We start from the raw sequence: 19,197 nt of genomic DNA, 5'->3' as shown, positions 1-19,197 counted from the left end.
CTCTCCCCAGCGGAGACACACCAAGGCTCGATGGCGGTCTCCAGCTCTGCTTGCCATCTTTTGCTGTAACAGCCTCCCTGAGGGAGCCAGCACTCAGCACTGCAGGAGTCTGTGCCGCCGCTGCTGCAACCCCACATGCTGTCAGTAATAGAATATAGGAGCAAAAATCTGCCCACCCTGAGGACAGTGACAGGAAACCAGAGCAGGGACACCCCACCCCAGCACAGGGACCCCAGGGTGCTGAAGCCTGTAGCACAGCTTTGGCTCAGCCCTGTCCCAGAGGAGCAGCTGGGTCCATGCTTAGGGGCTCTTGGGGGACGCTCAGCCTCGGTGCCCAAATGTGTTCCAGGAGTTTTATTTCCAAAGCCCAAACAGCTGCAGAACAACCTAAAACCATCCTTCAGCTCCTCACCCGCCTCGGGCCCATGGCACAAGGCTGCTCCAAAGGCAGCACCTCCATCCCTGCAGTCCCTGAGACCTCCCAGGCAGCAAACCACAGGGGTCCCAGGCATCTTGTCGCAGCATCCCCGGAGAAAGCAAGATGCTCGGCACTGGCCAAGAATGCAGGCAGCATCAGGTGTGAGCCCGGCTTGTCTGACCTGCTTCCCTCCCTGCCACGTGTTCCCAGTCAGTCCCGCCAGCTACGCCACACACCACGTTGCTCTGCAAAGCAGCCCACAGTATTTCGGTTCATGCACCAGACCAGAGCTAAGCCAGCAGGTTTCCCAAAATAGCTGCCAGGCACATCCTCGCCACTGCTGCTGCTCCCTGCCCCGCTCTCCACACACACTGGAGCAATCCCGGGGCTGCTCTGTGCCAGCCGGGGAGCCGAGCATCCCTGGAGCTGACCATCCAGGAGCCAAGCATCTCAGGGCCTGAGCATCACTGGAGCTGAGCATCCCTGGCAGCAGCGACACCAAGGACACCAAGCCACTAAATTAGCCAGGAGCCAATTTTCCAAAGGCTTTTTGCCCTCCAAGTTAGACCTGGGAGGGCCAGAGCCAGCCAACACAGCCCTGATCCTTCACTTAATCCTACCAAAAGCCTCCAAGAAAGGTACACAAGCTTCTCCAAAGCAGCACTGGCATGATCTGCTCACAGGGTCAGCTCCCTGGCCAGCACTCTCTGCCCTCCTCCTCACCATGCCCAGAGTACAGACAGCACTGGGCAGGAAAAATACATCCTCCATGTGGGTCTAGGGCAGAGCTCAGCTTAGTATGACCAGCTTGGGGCACAGGATCATGCCATGGAGGGAATATCTGGGGGCAGCCGGAGCACAGTTCCATGCGGCCACACTGGGAGATGTCAATAGTTCAGCACCACCTTTGTTTCCCCAGCATATGTAATCTCCCCCTTTTTTTTTTTTAGTCTTTCCAAATCAGCTCCAAGAAGATGTTTGTGGGCTGAAATTAAACACTTGGCTTGATTGGTGTTTTATTAACTGCTGCGTTCCCCTCCCCATTAGCGTGGATAGTGGCACGCAGGCAACCTGGGGCTAAGAGCAGTCCGGCAGGCTGGACGCACTAACCAGCCCGGATCCTGCCCTGCATGGGGAAAGCAGTTGGAAAAACCCACTTCAAAGCCAAAGGGATTGTAGAGGGACAGCGCCAATCCTGCTCTTGACACACCTGACGCATTTCCATCAGGTTACCCCGCAGCCTGTCCTGTGGCACTGGGAGCCACGTTCGTATATTCAGCCTTTGCAAGACAAACAGGGAGTGTGGGGTACAGAGGGACAGCCACGGATGCGCAGGCTGTTCCCAGCTCCTGGGCAGCCCTGGGGTGGGAGATGAGCAAAGAAACCACCCTAAAAATCCCACTCTCAAAAAAAAAAGACCTGGAAGCAAGAGGCAGATTTGATTGCACATGGTTTAGGAGACAATGATGCCAGCCAGGCACCAAGCGTAGATTTGTATTCCCCAGAGGCAAGAGACTAAAATACGTACGCCAGGTTTCCCTGCCGCACCCTCCCAAGGGAGCGGGTTGGCGAAGGCTGCCTGTGTTACATGCTCAGCACAAAGCAGAAACTACCATCCCCTTCCTCTGTCCAAAGAGACGGTTTCCATCCCCTCTGCTCCCTATCCTCCGCATTGCAGCCCAGGACCAGATCCTCCCTTTCATCTGCACATCCACCCTGCCAGCGTCCCAGCTTGGCCCAGAGCTGCTTCTTCAGCTCCTGATGCCTGATCGGGAAAAGGGAGGAAAAGGGACAGGGGAGCCTGAAAAAGGGGACAAGAGGAAAATGAAGGGAGAGGGATGTGCCAGAGGAGACGGAGACTGAGCTCAGCCCCGGGATGCTACGCCCTCCGTGCTGTAATGCAGCCAGGCTGCATTTCAAGGCTGGAGTCACCCCGTCTCCCTGCTCTCACCTGGGAAAAGGGGGGAAATGGCAATGCCATTTCATCTTCAAGCAATCTAGAGGGGGATAAAAAACAAATATTGGTTCTCACACCCTTTCCTCCCAAAACTCATCTCTCAATTCGCCTGGGGTGCAGCCACCCCTCCACCTCCTCAATCCCTCTCCCTCCCTCTTTTCACCAGGGCTGGGTGCGGGTCCCCCACAGCCACCACACACCACTCACACCCCAGGAGCTTTTGCCTTTGGACATGGAGCTTCCTTCCACACGGAGCTTGCAACTGGTAGGGTACAGCCAAACCACCCCATCAGTGCATCATCTCGGGACTCACCGGCTTGGTTGGTGGTGATGTTGACGGACACGTGCTGCTGCGGGAAGGGGCTCTTGTTGGAAACCCCATTGACAGCCTGGATCTCGAAGGTGTAGGGCGTGTGCGCCCACAGGTTGCTGATGAAGACCCGGGTCTCTGTCAGCCCCAGCTGCCTGGGGACAAAGTCCACGTTGTCGTCACAGCGGGAGCAAGCGCGTCGGTCCGACCGGCACTTCTTGCAGACGATGTTGTAGGTGACATCATCCCGACCCCCTGTCTCTCGTGGCGGATGCCACTCCAGGATGATGGACGTCTCGTTGACAATGGAGATGACATTGCGGGGACCAGAAGGGACACCTGTGGAAAGGGAGAGTGCTTGAGACAGGTCCTTGACCAAAACGTTACGCTCAGCCCCACTAGGGCTCAGTGGGAGCCTCAGGGGCTCCAGCACACAGACACCTCATGGCTCCATCATCTCCTGCCTCAGGAGGGATTTGGTCTCTATGGTTTTGCTCGATTCAGGGTCAGTCTCTCCTCATCAGCAATGCCAACCACCTGTGCCACCAGCCAGAGAGGGGTTTCACAGTTGGGGATGAGGACTCCCATGGCAGAAACTCAGTCTCCAAAAAAACCCCACCGTGGAGCACATGCAGATCCATCTGTGAAGGTGGACCCATTTTAACAATCAGGAGATGCCGAGATAGCTCTGGTGCACATGTGGAGAAGCACCTCAAACAGATTATCACAGCGAGAGAAACATCACTTAGTCAGCACCAGGGAGAAACGCAGGGGCAGTGGGTGAAAAGAGAGTATGGAAAGCAGTTATTAACAGTTCGATATCTCAAGTTGGGAACCCTGGCATTTAACAGCGTAGAGGAGAGATGGCACCGCTCACTGGTTTGCGAGCAGCTTGGATGTTGGACGAGAGATCAAACTTGCATTGATCAAATCCGCCGGGAGCCGTCGCAAATGCTTCGGAGGACAGGAATTGAATGCAGCACCGATTGCAAGTGCTGCCAGAACAGGGCCAGAGTCCATAGGGAGCAATTCAGGAGGAATCCAGGCAGGAGAGCATCATCGAGGCACAAACATATGTCTGCCCAGGTCTGGGGAAGGATTTGGGGTAAGCCAGGATGGCTCCACAGCCAAAACCGCAAATTCCAGCTGCTGGGTTATATTAAATAAGGAAAGTGATCAATTACTCATGCTGGCTGGGCTCGGTGCTGCACTTCCAAGGAAGAAAAAGGACTTTGCCATGATGCAGAGAGCAATAAAAATGATGGAGGACTTGACCCACAAGGAAAGGTTAAGAAAGCAAAGCACGCTCCACCTTGGGGAAAACCATCCCAGAGGAGCCCTCCATATGTGTGTTCTGGGAAGCATCATTAGGGGCTGCAGATAAATTAGCCCCGATAGTGGCCAGGGATGGGATGGGCAGAGGCGTCTTCATCAGCACAAGGCTGATGTGGCCAGTGGATAGAGAGGTCACCCTGCATGGATGACCTCCGGCTGACACTGTGCTCTGGCCACCGGTGACAGGCAGTCGTGGGGGACATGGGTGCCCACCCCTGCCCAGCTCCCTGCCTGTGCTGCCCTCTCCCCCTGCTCCATAACCACAGCCAGCCAGGCACTTTGGGAGCCTCTCTGAGCCATTGCTACGGGTACTGCAGATGAAAGAGTTTTGTTAAAATGTCTAGGAAAATGACAGACTTTGAATAAAAAAAAATAAAAGAAAATAATTCTGTTCCTTTAATTCTTTTCCCCTTTAGCAGGTAAACGTGCCTGTCACGGAGCAGTCGCCAGCATGGCATCCTCACTGGAAAGGGCTTTTGTGGACTTGAGACACCACAGACATCCCACTGCAGGGCACCCCCAAAACCCCATTAGCACACAGTGGAGAGGTCAAAGGTGGGTTACAGGACGGGTGGTAGGGGACATGTGGCAGGAGCAGCGGGAAAAACGCCAGTTCCCCAGGGAAACCAGAGCAAAGGACTCACAAAAGCTGGGGGACAAGGATCAATAAATAGCAAGTCACCCCCAAAAAGCTGCAACCTGTCTCAGAGCCTTAACCCAATCCCCCTGTTCATACCTTAAGCAGGTAATATCTTTTCAAGCTTTTTTTCAAGAAAAAAGGGAGAAAACCATCTTTCTTCCCAAGCTTGGTGGCAAACCACTGTCTCCCCACATTCATCCCCCTTTAAGTGCAGCCTCTTCCCTCCTCTTCCAGGGATGCGGGGCAGAAACTGCACCCGCAGGCATAGCCCTGGGGAAGAGCTGTGGTCCAGAGCAGCGCCTGTAGCTCCAGGCTGTTATTTACGCCTCTGTCACAGAGAAACTTTGTCGGCGAACAGCTGGCACCTCAAATTAAAGCGTTGTAAAATTAAGTGACGCCGAGAAGAAATAAAAATCAGCAAATAGACTTTTTTATACTGTATTTCTAGAGCACAGCAATACTGTAAATCAGCTATATAACGAGACATAATAAAGACATATAGATTATCTGCAGTTGTGCTACCTGCTGACTACCTCTGATCTGACAGCTCAAGTGGTCCAGCAAAACAAGCAAATCCTTTCATCGTTTCCGACATGCATTTCGGGCACTCCCCAGCACCAAGTGTGCAGAGCATCCTTGTGCTAAAGCTCCCTGACGGGCTGATTCGAGGGCCTGCGGCATGTTTTGCAGGGGGAGCAGAGGCTGAGGCTTGCGTCCCCAGCAGGCTGAAGAGCACAGCAGGTCTTTCTTCTCTCTTGGGCTCTTTTCTCACCAAAAGACAGACTTGAGGCTGCTGCTGCCATCCCAGGCACTTTGGGCAGACAGCCGAGAGTGATGCATCGCGCACACAGCACCGTGCTGAATACTAATGCTTAACGCACCCTTTCCCCCTGTAAAAAAATACTCCATCTGCAAGACTATGAACAAGACAGCAACAGCAGATAACTTTAAATTCTAATCTATCCTGGGGACTATCTCCCTGCCATCACCACCGCTGCCAGGGTGAAGTATAAACTCAAACGACTGCTGGAGAGGTGGGTTGCGGGGGCTGTCCCATCACTCATCGGTTGGTGCGTGTCACAGCGGTGTCCCAGGAAAGCAGAGCAAAGGGTGATACAATATCACGTGCTTATGCCAGTATGGCAGTGAAAGGATTCACGTCTGTGTAAGAGGTGTTTCTGTAGCACGCGGAGGCGGTGCCGTGCCGCGCGGAGAGGGGTGGGTATTCAATAAGGGTACCCCAGCTCCCCGCACAGCTAAGCCCCTGCGGTGGAGGCTGCCCTCGGCTGGCTGCCAGATGCCCACCCAACTGCTCTCTCGCTCCCCTCTGCAGCAGGACAGGGGCAGAAAACAAGAAGAAAAAGCTCACGGATTGAGACTTTATCCCTGGCCGCTCCCCCAGCAGCAGAGCGGAGCGAGGCCCCACGGCCTGCCCCACCAACCCTGATCTGTTACTCACTGGTGCAGGCGGCTGCCGGTGGGTCGAAATCTGCCCGGTAGTAGCCGTTGCGGCACGTGCAGACTGGCGAGGCCTCGGCGGTGGAGCGGCTGTTGGAGGGGCACGGCACACAGACCCCTGCGCCCTGGCTGGCCTTGAACGTCCCCGCTGGACAGGCTGCAAGAGAAGGGAGGGGAAAGCGGTTGGGTGTGGAACCATCCCTGAGCAGAGGCAAAAGCAGGTCCTGTCCTTCAAATGGGGCAGAGAGAAAAAGAAAAGCACGAGAGCAAACACAAAAGCTTCACACTTGTGTCAGAGGTAAATGGGGTGGCACCTTCCTGTGATGTTAGGATGGCCATAATTTTCCACACTGACCATGAGTTATTTCTGGAGCCACCAGGAAAACACTGAAATCACACAGCAATGATACAGTAATTAGCCAGGCAGAGCAAGGGGCCAGCACTCGCACCCAGGCAGGGGGACAGCCGGGAGCTGCAGGACCCCCTTCCCTGGCAGCACCCATGGGGTCAGGGACACACAGAGGCAGGACAGTGTTCCCCTCCTGCTGATCCAAAAGATCTCTTTCCGCCACCCCAATGGCACGGCTCAGGTCTCACATTTCTTTTTTCACGCAAAATTTGAATAAGTGGAAAGTTGATGTGACAGCCATGACAGTGTCTTATGGGTCCATGCCATTAATCCCCCGCAGCCCAGGGCTGGGGCTAATAACATTCCCGGCCTTCGGCCTCAGAGTTCATTCAAGCAGGAAATGGCAACTAATTCATAAATGAGAAGATGCTCCAGTTACGGTTACGGCGAGGCTTTAATCAGCGACAGGCAGAGGTTTCATTAATCAACCATCTCATTGCTCTGCAGTTAGAGGGTGGAGTGACAAAGATGGGGTCCCTCATCCCTCCCCTACCTCACTGGTCCTACCAAGTAGGCACTGACGAATGGCTGCTCATCCAGCCCTGACATCTAACAAAACCCTCAGGTGACCCCTACGGAACCAAAGGCTGCAGAGGGGAACGTCTGTATTTTGGCACATGTATCCAAGGGACCAGACTTCACCCAGGCCCACCCCACGTCCTGGGGGAGACTGCTCCTGGCCTCAGACACAGGGTTGTCCCACCTCTGTTTGGCTGCCGGCTCTGCCCCCACGATGCTGTCACCTCCCAGGCATGGCTCTGCAGAGAAGCACCCTAAGTGTCTCATAAACACGGCGATGATTGAGATAATGGAAAGTGCCTCTTAGCCCCTGCCTGCTGCATCAGGATATGAGGCATCTCCTAGCAGCCATGAAGAGGAAATTAATAGGGGCAAGCAGGAGTAACCACTTTGATGCAATTTCCTTGGGAGATAGTGGACCATCTAATCTTTATTGGAGCCCTTTAACCTGTCATTCAAAACTCATGAAGGCCTCTTGCTCACACAGTCTTTCCAGATATTAAAAGATGACAAAAAAGGATAAATCAAAACAATATTTTACAATTTTATTATTCAGGGGATTCCCCACCCCCCTCGCCCCAGCCTGAGGCGTACAACTGGCTGCAATGAACCGTCTCTTTCCAACAGCACTAACAGCTGAGTGGGGACATGGCATCCCAGAGGGACCAGCCACCATCTCACGCTGCTCTTCCTCATCCCCACAACCCGAGGACTGCGCGTCCTCCACACCCTACCGCAGCCATCCCACACGTATGGCACCTTACAGAAGCACCTAGGGCCATAACCCACTACCTCATGCAGACAGGCAGCCATCCCACACGCGGGGTCACACCTTGCATTGCAGGACACTGGGGGGGCACATGAGGGCTTGAGGGGGAACTTCAGGATGCCAGAGCAGAAGGCAGCCAGCCGCAGACCCTTCCCTGGGCCACGCACACAGCCCTACGCCCCCAAAAGCGTGAGGAAGCAGGGTTACACCAGGCGCACGAGGCAGGAGACGCGACCACAAGTGGACACCAAGACTTAGAGGTGGATCTCCAATTCTGCCCCTCTCCCTTCCCACCAGCACGTCCCCGCAGTGTCCCAGCAGCACTGCGCTCCCGCCAGGAGGCCTTAGCATCCACCAGACACATAATGGGTGACCGGCAGGCTCTGCAGCTGGAGGGCACGTTCAGAAACGTGCCTGAAACGTGCTGCGCTCTTCAGAGGTGCAGGATGGGGAGGGCAGTGGTACCAGGGAACAGCCACCTGAATTTTGATGGAAGGGGGCAGGAGAGGGAGGGAGGAAGACAAAGGGTCATAGCACTATGAACACACCTTGGTTTAAAGAGTAGAGGCATGCTGGTGGGTCAGGTAAAGGGGTGTGTTAATACTTAATTACAATTAATCCAAGTGACGCATTGTCAAAATACCTGAACAAAGAACACTCTGCAACCCAGTGTCCTCAGGTTTCTTTTATCACACGTCACTTATCCATAAATTCCTGTAATCTGCAGGTATGTGGCTTTTAATTATTATTATTACCAATTAGCTTTTCTCTCCCGTAATTGCACTACGCTTACCTAAGGTCTCCCACAGTTTCAGGGGAGGCTGGTGCCTTCTCCTTCCACCCAAAGCCGCCACGGGCTGCAGCCTTCCACTCTTGCTGTTGCCTGTGTCTCCTGTCGTCCTGGGGGAGCTGAACCATGGACCTCACACTGAAGATGAAGCCAAAACCCCCAAGCCCCTGCAATGCCGCAGCGGGATTTAGAGACCTGCGCAGCATGGGATCCATAATCCTTCAGACGGTAAACGCACAGTCCGAGTGTAAGGCTCAGATAGAGGGCTCAAGGCCAGGAGGGAGCAATAAATCACCCCGCTAACGGCAAGCACAATGTTTGCCTTGATTTAAGGGCTGCTGCAAGGAAGTTTCCCAGAGCTGGCAAGGTCCGGATCCGCAATAGCACCTCAGCCAAGCGCGGGATGAGGCTCTCCCTGCGGAAACGGGCTCATTCTGCCGCTGCCCAGGCTGCGGCGCAAGCCGCAGCTCCTCAGCCCACAGAAGAATTAATTGATTGTTGATTATGTGGGCTGGATAAGATTAATGATGTGCTTAACTACCCATTTCCTCACGTTTAAGCACATGGGGTGTGTTTGTAAACGATGAGGCATGAAGATCGGCTGTGCCACTCCACGGCTTCAGCGCTCAACCGCCCCGTAAGCCGATGCCACCTGCAGATCGGCCGTCCTGCCTGCACACCAGGGATGTCGCGCATCCCAGGCAGCCAGGGCCAGGAGTTTGCCAGCAGGACCCCTTTCCCAGGGCCGATGTAGGCATTTGGGGTAGGAGGGAGCATCGTTGGGGGGCTGCTTTAACGCAGGCTTCCTGAAGCAAGATGTCACCTCTGGGAGGTTTGAATGGGGGGGAAAGTAGAGAGAAGTTGCCCTCGTGCCCAGGGGGTGACGGCAGGGGTGGCAGCTGATTTACAGCACCCCACAGGGCTGGATGGAGCCAGAGGTGCCCCCCTTACCCCCTCAAAGGCTTGGGATGGGAATGCACCCACATCGCACATGGGGCAAAAAACCCAGTGAAGGCACCACAGACCTGCACCCCCAGCGCTGCCTCCCTCCTCACTCTGCAGCTTGCACAGGGCAGGATGAATTACTGAAGCAGTAGTGGCACGCAACAGCGCTGCGAGGCTTTTTGCTGCTGAAAACTCTCCTGTCTTAACAGCATGTATCCTGCATCCTTGTATTTCGTGTGCCAGTGGTTCCAGAAAGAGCCGGAGGTAAGCAGGATCTCTCTGCTCATCCACCCCTGCTCCTGCCCAAGGCAAACCATCATCAGCAGACCAGACGCTCTGCGGAACATGTGCAAGCATGGGGGAATGCAAGCGTTTCAATCTTCAAACTAAATCCTCTTGGTTAGCACCTGGAACTTCCACTTTTTAATTACTCTCTCAGGGAAGCTTTAGTCAAAAAAAAAAAAAAAAGAGAGAGAGAGAGAAACAAGAAAGAAAGAAAGGAAAAGAAAAAGCAGACATCTCTATATTAACTTGTGCTAAAGCTCCCTGGGGACATTGAGTGGCATTTTTCCTTACCAGGTTTTAAAATAAGAGTTTCTGCAAAGAATTACAGGCTTCAGCTCATGATTCTGCAAGCCCACTTCTTTCCCCCGGCCCTCACTGGCACCCCGCCACAGCTCCCTTCACCCACAGCAAACCCAGTCTGTGTCATCTCATCGCTCCCATGCCCCTGACATCCCTGCTGGGGCAAAGCTAACCGCATTTGCCAGGTATTCCCCAAATCCTGCTTCTTCTGGGTTCCTTTTTGGGTCCAATGTCTTTGCAGGGCAAACCCAGTGTTTTTAAGCACAGCTGTGGTCACACCAGCACAGCGGGCAATGAAAAGATGGGTTAGAAGTAGCAGCACTGCAGAAGGTGATGCCCTCAGGCAAGCTGGAGGCACAGACAGGACTGCCACATGCAAAGGCACTAAAGAGCCTGGATGATCCAGCCTGGCTCCAAAAAGACACGTGGCTGGCACTACCAGCACCCCCCGGAGTTGGGCAGCAGGGAAGGTGCCCTGTTGGGTTTGAGAACACCTCAGGCCATGAACAAAGGAGCAACTACAGCTCATTGCACTTACAGCCCACTGGAAAAAGATTCAAGGCCATTTCCCCATTTTCTGCAAATGACAATTTTTCATTAAGAAAAAAAACCTGGCTCCTAAACCAAACACTTAAACACTTTCTGCATGAGGCTCACAATGTTTCGACGAAACCAAAAATAAAAAAAAAAAAAAAAAAAAGAGATGCTCACTAAAAATGTTTCACAGACACCTTCAACACAAAATGTATTTATATTTAAGCACGCCCCAAAAAAAAGTAGTAAAAAAAAAAAGCCCCATTAATTTTTCAGTCTTCAAAGCGATTAGCCCCAATTATGGGTATTTTAGCGGCCAGGCAGCTCTCCTCCACGTCCCGCTGCCTCCACATGCAGCCTGTGCACAGGCTAGGAAGCCCTCCTGGATGCTTTCAGCTGCAAGGCACCATCCAGGCAAATAAACACCCACGCAAAATTGTGTGCTATGAAAAAACAACATTTAGAGGACATCGTGATTACAGGGGCAGGCACTCCAGCAGGCGGCACGGCTTTCCCAGGCAGCTACTGCTTCGGCTCCGGCTCACCCTCCTGGGCTGGCAGCACCGAGTGGCTGGTGGCACCATGTCCCCTGGGGCCACACACCCCGGGCTGCAGAGCCCCAGTGTCACCACGGGCTGTAACACAACCGATGTTTTTGGGTTTCGCTGCCTTTGATGTGATGATGACACCAGGGATGCAAGCCGCAGTTTGGGAGAAAAACAGAAATCAGGCAAGCTGTCACCCACTACGCTGCCGCTCCCCAGCAGGGGCTGCCATCTCCCCATCTTCAAAGGGCAACAAGGGGGCTGCCTTCCCACCCTGCTTTCATCTCCCTTGTTTCCCTCCCTGCAAACATCCAGGCAGGGAGTGGGTGCCTGTTGCCAGAGGTTTAATTGCATCCCTATCTGATGCTGATGCTCTCCCATCATCCCTTCCCTCCTGCATCTCCGTTGGGGAGGGGGGTGGGGGGGGGGTGTTTTGTGGGGGGTTTTCCACCCATTTCTACTTTTTAATGATCTGATTCCCTTTTATATCAAGCCAAGTGCTTCTCCTGAGTGCCTCAGCCCTGGCACAGCCACAGCGAGCTCAGCAGGCAGTCAGCAATGCTGGCGGGTGTACTGCCGCACCATCCTGCACGAGGCATCAGCAAATTAATCTAGAGAGGTTTCTGTATTTGGAGCAATGCCACGCTCTAGCGAGGAGGGGCAGGAGGGTACCCATCGCACACATCCTGCCCTCCTGACTATGCCAAGAAGGAAGATGGGGATCAGACCCGGCCCTGAAACACCCTGTCAGCCGCCAAATTTCCTTTCCTACATCCAGTCCTTGGGACAGGGCAAGGAGTGTGACCCAGACAGAGAAACAGGGAAGTCCAAGCATCCCTGTCTCCAAAACATCCTCAGACAGATGGATGGATGCTTGCTCCTCCAGAGAGGGAGCTCAGCACGAGCCCCCAAGCAATGCCTGAAACTGCAGCATCTTGGGGACAGGACACCCCAGTGGAACCTTGTCCCAGGGATGGATAAAACCTTCACTATTTTTGCCACCAAAGACACAAATTCTCACCATTTCAAATCACCCAGAGCTGCTCCTACCTCAGGGCCAAGCGCTTGCCCAACCTAATTACAAACAGCACCCGCCTCGTTGCATTGCATTTCCAAATTTCAGTGCTGTATAGGCAGCAACTCATGAGATAAACATGAGCTTCCCAGCATCTAGGTTCACATCCTGCAGGCAATGGGCTGCATCCCTCCCTGACACGCGGAGGGAAGAGGCTCCGGCTCCTCATGGTGCAGCCAGTTAATTAAAGCAGCCCTTCACCTCTGGAGGAATGGGTTTAGATCTGCCTTGGGAGACATGTAAATTAAAGTCAGCAGCTTCTGAGCCCAGCCCACCATGGTGTATGTGGAGGAAACGTAAAATTCATTGTGGTTTTTTGTTTCTCAGGGTTGGGTTTTTTTTCTGCTCCTCTTTTCACAGATGAGAAATGAATCGAAGCAGGGCAGGATTTCAAAGGCACATGCAGGGTAGGTAGCTGTGCGAGGCTAATTAGAGGCAACAGGCTGTGGGTGCATCTGCGTTCACCTCTCCCAAAAATCCCATTCCTCATCAACCAAGGATTTGCTTCCCTGGCATGGGCCAAGATGCTCACAAACCGAGCCCCACGCACTCGGCTGCACACAATGCAGCCAATGCTCACCCAGGAGAAGTGTTTCTCCTCCAGAAAGGCAGGCTTGGGGAAATTAAGGGTCTCTGGATGCAGAAGAGCTTCAACACCAACTGTTTACCGTGACCCTAAACAATGAGCTTAAGCCTAGAACAGGGCATGGAAGCAGCCGGTTTTGGCTCCCACATGCCCTGCAGCACCCATCTACCCAAGAGGTTCACACTTGCCCATTCAATCACCACTCTGGGCTTGACTTTCCCTCTTTTTCATGGTTGGGAAGATTTTGAAGGTCTAAAGACAAAATCTGTCCCCGATCCATTTGTTGGATGAGAAAGGGGAGAGCACGTATGCCCTGGGCAGACGGTGCCGCAGGGCTGCCAGCTCGCCACAGAGCAGGGAAACTTGCTTCACTCTCCAGAACAGTCAACGGGGGAAAAAATACCCAACACTTCTCAAGGTCACTTTTGCAAAACGCTTTTCTCCCACTTGGGTTTTGCTTCACTTTAGCTTCCACTTTGCATCAGGCTGAGGTGCCTGGTCTCACCCTGCCGCTCCCCCATGGCTAGCAGCTTCCCCTCTTCTCCATAAAAGAGCCGTTGAAATAACGATGCCTGACCTTCTGCTCCAGCACTTTTCCACATGAAATCAGGGTGAAACATGGCTGGCAGGCATGTGGTGCAGCTCGTGGAGACTCCCAAGCCCCATTTCCATTTGTCCCCAGCTCTTCCCCTTTGGGAATTAAAGCACTGCTATGAAGAACAGGAGGGAGGCATTGCAGGGAAGGATGAGGCTGGCACTGCCTCTCTGAGCACGCACTTTCATGATCAAACGCTAAATAATTTCATCAAATCCCAGACAATTCATCCACATATGCAGAGAGGTTTACAGCCGCATGGCCACGGCGGTGATTGGCACCGGATGCTCCTCACCATCCTAATGCTGCCTGAGCTTATTATTCTGAGTCAACAAATGAAGGGGGAATGAAGTTCTCGGCAATGATTTGAGGTTATTTAACCTCCTTATACTCTGCTTTAGACACATATTTAGCAGCTGCAGCCTGCCACCGGCTCTTCCCTCAGCTGAGGCCGTCAAACCTGCCAGCAGGACAGGGCTAGGTTTGCCATCACTGCCCCAAACCCTCGTGGGCAGCAGGGCCAGGAGCTATCTGACTAGTAGTTGCAAATTAAGTACCACCACGCAGTTCTCCCTGTGGGTGTGACATAAGGAAAGGGGAGACTGATTTACCAGTAAAGACAGTGGTGTCCAGACCCCTACTCCTGGGCTTCTCCGCCCCGACCAGCACCTAGATGAACATTTACATTTCTGCTGTACATTAAAACCAGAGCTAAGGGGTGGGGAGGATGCCAAGAAATCCACCCTATGCCAGCAATGAAAAACAATTTAAGGAGAGAAAGGGCGAGCAGGATGGGCATGATACTGGGGAGCCAGACAGCACCAGGAGCGGAGCAGCCAGGGGAAGCACTGGGGCTCCAGCGGCAGGGCAGGAAAGCCAAGGTCTGCCCAGGCAGAGGCTGCTCCCACCTGACCTCCAGCACCCCCAGCCCCGCCGTTTCACCCATCTTTAACAAACAGGGTGGTCTATGACAGCTGGGTGCCCTGTCTGTGGTTATCGGGGTTTCAGGAAACCCTCGCAACCTGGGGCACACTTGGTTTTAATGAGGGCGATAAACCTAAGGCTGAGCTTAAGGTGCTACGAAGGCATCGAAGCGATGCTCACGTGCCACCCTGGTGATGCTGATGTGCACCAGATCACACCGGTTCTGGTAAATCAGGCCAAGCACGAGCCAGAGAGAGGACCACCAGGACCAGTCCCAGGGAGCAGAAGCATCACCAGCACTGCAACATCACCTGCAATGAACCTCCGGATGCATTAGGAGCAAACAACTGGGCAGAATCCAGATTGAGGCCAGGACTCATCTCCCAAAAACACAAGCCCCAGAAGATGCTCTACTCCCAGCACAGGCACCGGGCTTGATACAGGAATCACAGAGCGAGATTATTTCCCCTATGAACTGCAGCAATGTGAGACTCCACGAGTCGATGGACATGGACTGGAAGCTGTACAGAAGAGCCAATACTGTCATGTACCACTTAACCCAGCACATCGCATTCACCCCTCAATGCCTGTGTGAGATATCGAGCCACCTAATGAGCAGGAAAGTGAGTTGCCATGAAAACTCATGGTGGATCTCAGAGAGTAGCTCTTCCCCCAGGTACAGAGGTGCTGGCTGCAGGCAGAAGCCCCCTAAAAATGACGCATCTTTGCTTTGCAACCAGAAGAGCCCAAATCTGGGGATTTGGGGAACTTGATGTAGCTCCAGCCCCATTTCTGACTGGGAAATCAGGGCAGCATTGTCCCTGGGCTCCCGAAAGCACAAACCACTCCTGGCTGGGAAGCAAACATCTCCTGTTCCTAACAGGAACTAATTAAGCACCTTTTCCTCCTTTGCCAGCTCACGCCACACAGTATCCCCTCAATCTAGAGAACATCAAGAGCTTATTAATTACATCTGAAGTAGTTCCTCATTAGTGTTGACAACCTGGGCTGGGGGATAGCTTCAGCCACGGGGCCAGGCTCGTGCTGCCAGCGCAGAGGGACACACAGACACATGGCTTCCCTTGTGTCTGTGCCACAGCACTGGAGGACATCACGCCTTGGGTTGCACTGGGGTGATGGCATGCCCCATCATGAAGTAGGACACCCCACCCCCACCCCATCCTGGCAGAGACGAGTCCTGGGGACTGCAGGTCTGCTAACTGCTTCAGGACAGTGCCCAGGGATGGACTTGGCATGGAGGGGTGGATTCGGCAGAGCGGGGTGGATTTGGCAAGGGGGGGTGGATTCGGCAAGGGGGGAGATGTCCCAACCAAAGTGCTCTCCCATATCCTTCATCCACCCCAAGAGCCCCATGCATGGAATTAATTAGAAAAGTAATTAAGAGAGCTCCCCTATGAATATTTATAGCAGAACGAGCCATAATTACTATTCCTCAGAGCAAAGGCGCCTTCCTACCCAGCCGCAGAGAGGAGAGGGGAACGCGGCACCAATGCGGGCACCAGAGGCACTGTCCTCTCCTGCCTTCACATCTGCTGGCCCACACGTGGCCCTGGGAAACTGCCTCCACCATCCCACGCAGGCAGGAGCTAAGTGCTCCCTTTCCACCCCTGGGGGTGGCATTTTCAGCAGCAAGCCGTATTTCCTGCAGTCGGGTGCAATTTACTATTATTTCTACATACAAAATATCCACATAGATATTTTGAGCGGTTTCTCTCTCTTTTAATAACACCTCCTTTCCCCCCGTAGGCAGTTAAACGGTGGCCACTGCCATTGACTTGCCTTGCTCCTGCTGAGCTGCTCTTATCAGCCCTGATCTCCTGGAGCCAGAAAATGCCTAAAAAGCAATTTCTGAAAGTTTTACCTATCTCTCTTCCATTTATTTATTTTTTCCTGCCCATCTTCTCCCTCTCTGCTCTATTCTTAAGATTTTCCCTGCCCAAACAGTGCACTTCCAAGCACCTTTTCCCAGTAAGCTGCTGGCTGAGTCCCCACCTCACTGTCTTCATCCCAGTGCTTCCCGACTTTCCAACACCCGCAATATAACAGCATGGGAAAGCACAGGAGACCATGGAAATTTTTACTTTCCTTCCCAATTCCCCTCCCTCCACATACAGCAGAGTTAAAAACTCCTCCCAAACCCACTTCCAGCTGGCAGAAGAGCTGGTCTCAGGAGCATCCCAACCCCTAAGCAGCTGAGCCCAGCTGCCACCAGGCACCACAACAGCCAACAGGCTCACCACAAAAGAAATACCTTGAAAAAAATGCTTTCTCATGGCACTTGGCCTCCACTACCAGATAGAAATAGGAAGTGAGGAAAGATGAAAAAGCAAAAATCACAGATGGGCTCCTTGGGCAGCACATCGCTGCAGTGCCAGGGCAGAGGAGAAGGGGCTGCCAGGAAGACAAAGCAGTTGGATCTCCTTCCATGTCCCTCACCCTCTGAGGTTCTCCCACAGGATCATGCCCACCAATGGAAAATTTAGCCGGTGCTCAGTTTCCACCCTCTCCTCCCTGCACAACACCATATTGCAAAAGATGCTCAGTCCCAAGGGCAGAGTCCGGCCCGTGCGTCAAGAGCGAAGGGAGGAGGTGGAGATGATGTTCATCCCCCAGTGGACATGCTGGTGTTTTGGAGACCCTGCATGCCAGCCTAACCTCAGCAGCTGCTGGGGCTCAAGCAGCCCAAACCGACCGAGATCCCTGTCTGTGAGGAGTTCAAAGGCGAGTTCCAACCAGACAACACACTACAGTTACTCAGTGTGACTCGGCTCCAATGTAACTACCATCAGGTCACCGTTGGTTGCAAGCATTGCTGGACAGAGAGAGGAGCATCTCAAAGCAGTTTCCAGGGTGAAGCACAACAGTGGAAAGCTATGGAAGGTCATTCTCTGCAGCTCATCAACAAGAGAGACGGAACGGGAGCAGGTGGCATTCCAACAGCTCTATGTCCAAGGGGAAACCAGAAGCATGTGGTGCTCCTCAAGGGTACGTACTAGGATCACTACTATTCAATACTTTCATTAGTGACAGAGACACTGGGATTGAGTTCACCCTCAGCACGTTTGCAGATGACAGCAAGCTGAGTGGAGAGTTGATTTGCTGGAGGGAAGGGATGCCATGCAGGGAGACCTTAACAGGCTTGAGGAGTGGGCCCATGCAAACCTCCTGAAGTTCAACACTGCCAAGTACAAGGTCCTGCACCTGGGTCAGTGCGACCTGCAGTATCAGTATGGACTGGGGGATGGATGGATTGAGAGCAGGACTGTGGAGAAGGACATGGCAGACTGGTAGACAACAAACTGGACATGAGCCAGCAGTGTGCACTCGCTGCCCAGAAAGCCAAACATTCACTGGGCTGCATCCCCAGCAGCGTGGCCAGCAGGTCAAGGGAGGGGGCTCTGTCCCTCTGCTCTGGTGGACCCCACCTGCAGCGCTGTGTCCAGCTCTGGGGTTCTCAGCATAGGAGACACAGACCTGTTTCAGCAGGTCCAGAGGAAGGCCATGAAAATGGTCAGGGGGCTGGAACCCCCCTCAGGCTGAGAGAGTTGGTGGTGTTCAGCCTGGCGAAGAGAAGGCTGTGGGCAGACCTTATTGTGGCCTTTCTGTATATAAAGGGGGACTGCAAGAAAGATGGAGAGAGACTTTTTACCAAGCCCTGTAGTGACAGTACAAGGGGAATGGTTTTAAACTGAAAGAGGATAGGTTTAGACTGGACCCAAGGAAGAACTTTTTTGATGAGGGTGGTGAGGCACCAGAACAGGCTGCCCAGAGAAGCTGTGGATGGCCCATCCCTGGAAGTGCTCAAAGCCAAGTTGTTCAGAGCTTTGAGCAACCTGACCTAGTGAAAGACGTCTCTGCCCACAGCAGGGGAGTTGGACAGGATGACCATGGTTTTCCCACACCAGCTCACCCCCATGCCACAGCCGGGAGGCACACAACTTGCTCAAAAGCTTCCAGCCAGGGCAAGAACCTTTTGCAAATGGCACGAACACACTGGCACTGTCCATGTTGGTGCCACCACTGGGGACAGGAAAGATGCCCCAAGCTGCAGGGTGAGACAACACCCACTAACCCCATCACTGAGCACAGCCAGCTTCTCCCTGCCAAAACCGCCACCTGTGTCCCACATTGGCGGTAGCAACAGGCAGGCAAAAATAAGTAGTCTCCTTCATCCTCAACATCTGTTACACATAAGTCAAAGCCACCCGAGATTGCAGGGATTTACTGTACGTAGGCAGCTCAAGAAGCTTTTCTTAGCTGCCAAACAAAATTTGCACCTTGGGCTCTCTAAGAATAAGTTGTTTTAAATAATAATACATGATGGAGAGCTCACGAGCAGATCGGATGTGGAGGCAGGAGGTCTGTGATAGCTCCATCTCTCACCCCATCTCCCTCATCCCAGCACAGCCATCCCACTGCGAGCACCAGCCCCACTTGCCCAGTATGCTGCTGCAACAGATGCCCATGGCAGAACCAGGAGATTTGGAGTTTCGCCAGATGACGGTCCCCAGCAGCACCCAGAGAACATTTTCACCATGCCCAGAACCATTTCAAGCTTTCAAACAGATTCCTTGCTTTGCAACAGAGCAAAACCCACAAGCATCAAAGTAATCACCGCTTCCGAGAAGGGCGACTGACTCCCTCTGCACCATGGAGGGGACACGCATGCCAGCATGCATCAACTGCATCAACACAACCCACAGCTACGTCCAGGGCAGGTTTCTTGAGGAACTGATTTTAAGCACCTCAGTGACATCACACCTGGACGCAAATATGTACTGC

General features: G+C 53.4%; 1 protein-coding gene across 1 annotated transcript in view; it reads right to left on the bottom strand.

The window, feature by feature from the left end:
• Nucleotides 1–19,197, bottom strand: part of EPHB1 (EPH receptor B1) — an 86,096-nt gene that overhangs the window by 25,470 nt on the left and 41,429 nt on the right. Inside the window, exons 4-5 of the mRNA XM_056358780.1 lie at nt 6,120–6,275; nt 2,689–3,024 (exon numbers count right to left, since the gene is read on the bottom strand). Of these exons, the coding sequence (XP_056214755.1) occupies nt 2,689–3,024; nt 6,120–6,275 (492 nt within the window). The remainder of the gene's footprint in view (nt 1–2,688; nt 3,025–6,119; nt 6,276–19,197) is intronic.

This window comes from Falco biarmicus, chromosome 13 (genome assembly GCF_023638135.1).
Source record: "Falco biarmicus isolate bFalBia1 chromosome 13, bFalBia1.pri, whole genome shotgun sequence".
Classification (NCBI taxonomy): domain Eukaryota; kingdom Metazoa; phylum Chordata; class Aves; order Falconiformes; family Falconidae; genus Falco; species Falco biarmicus.
The sequence above is the reverse complement of the archived record's forward strand: the minus strand, read 5'-3'. Positions and strand labels throughout refer to the sequence as shown.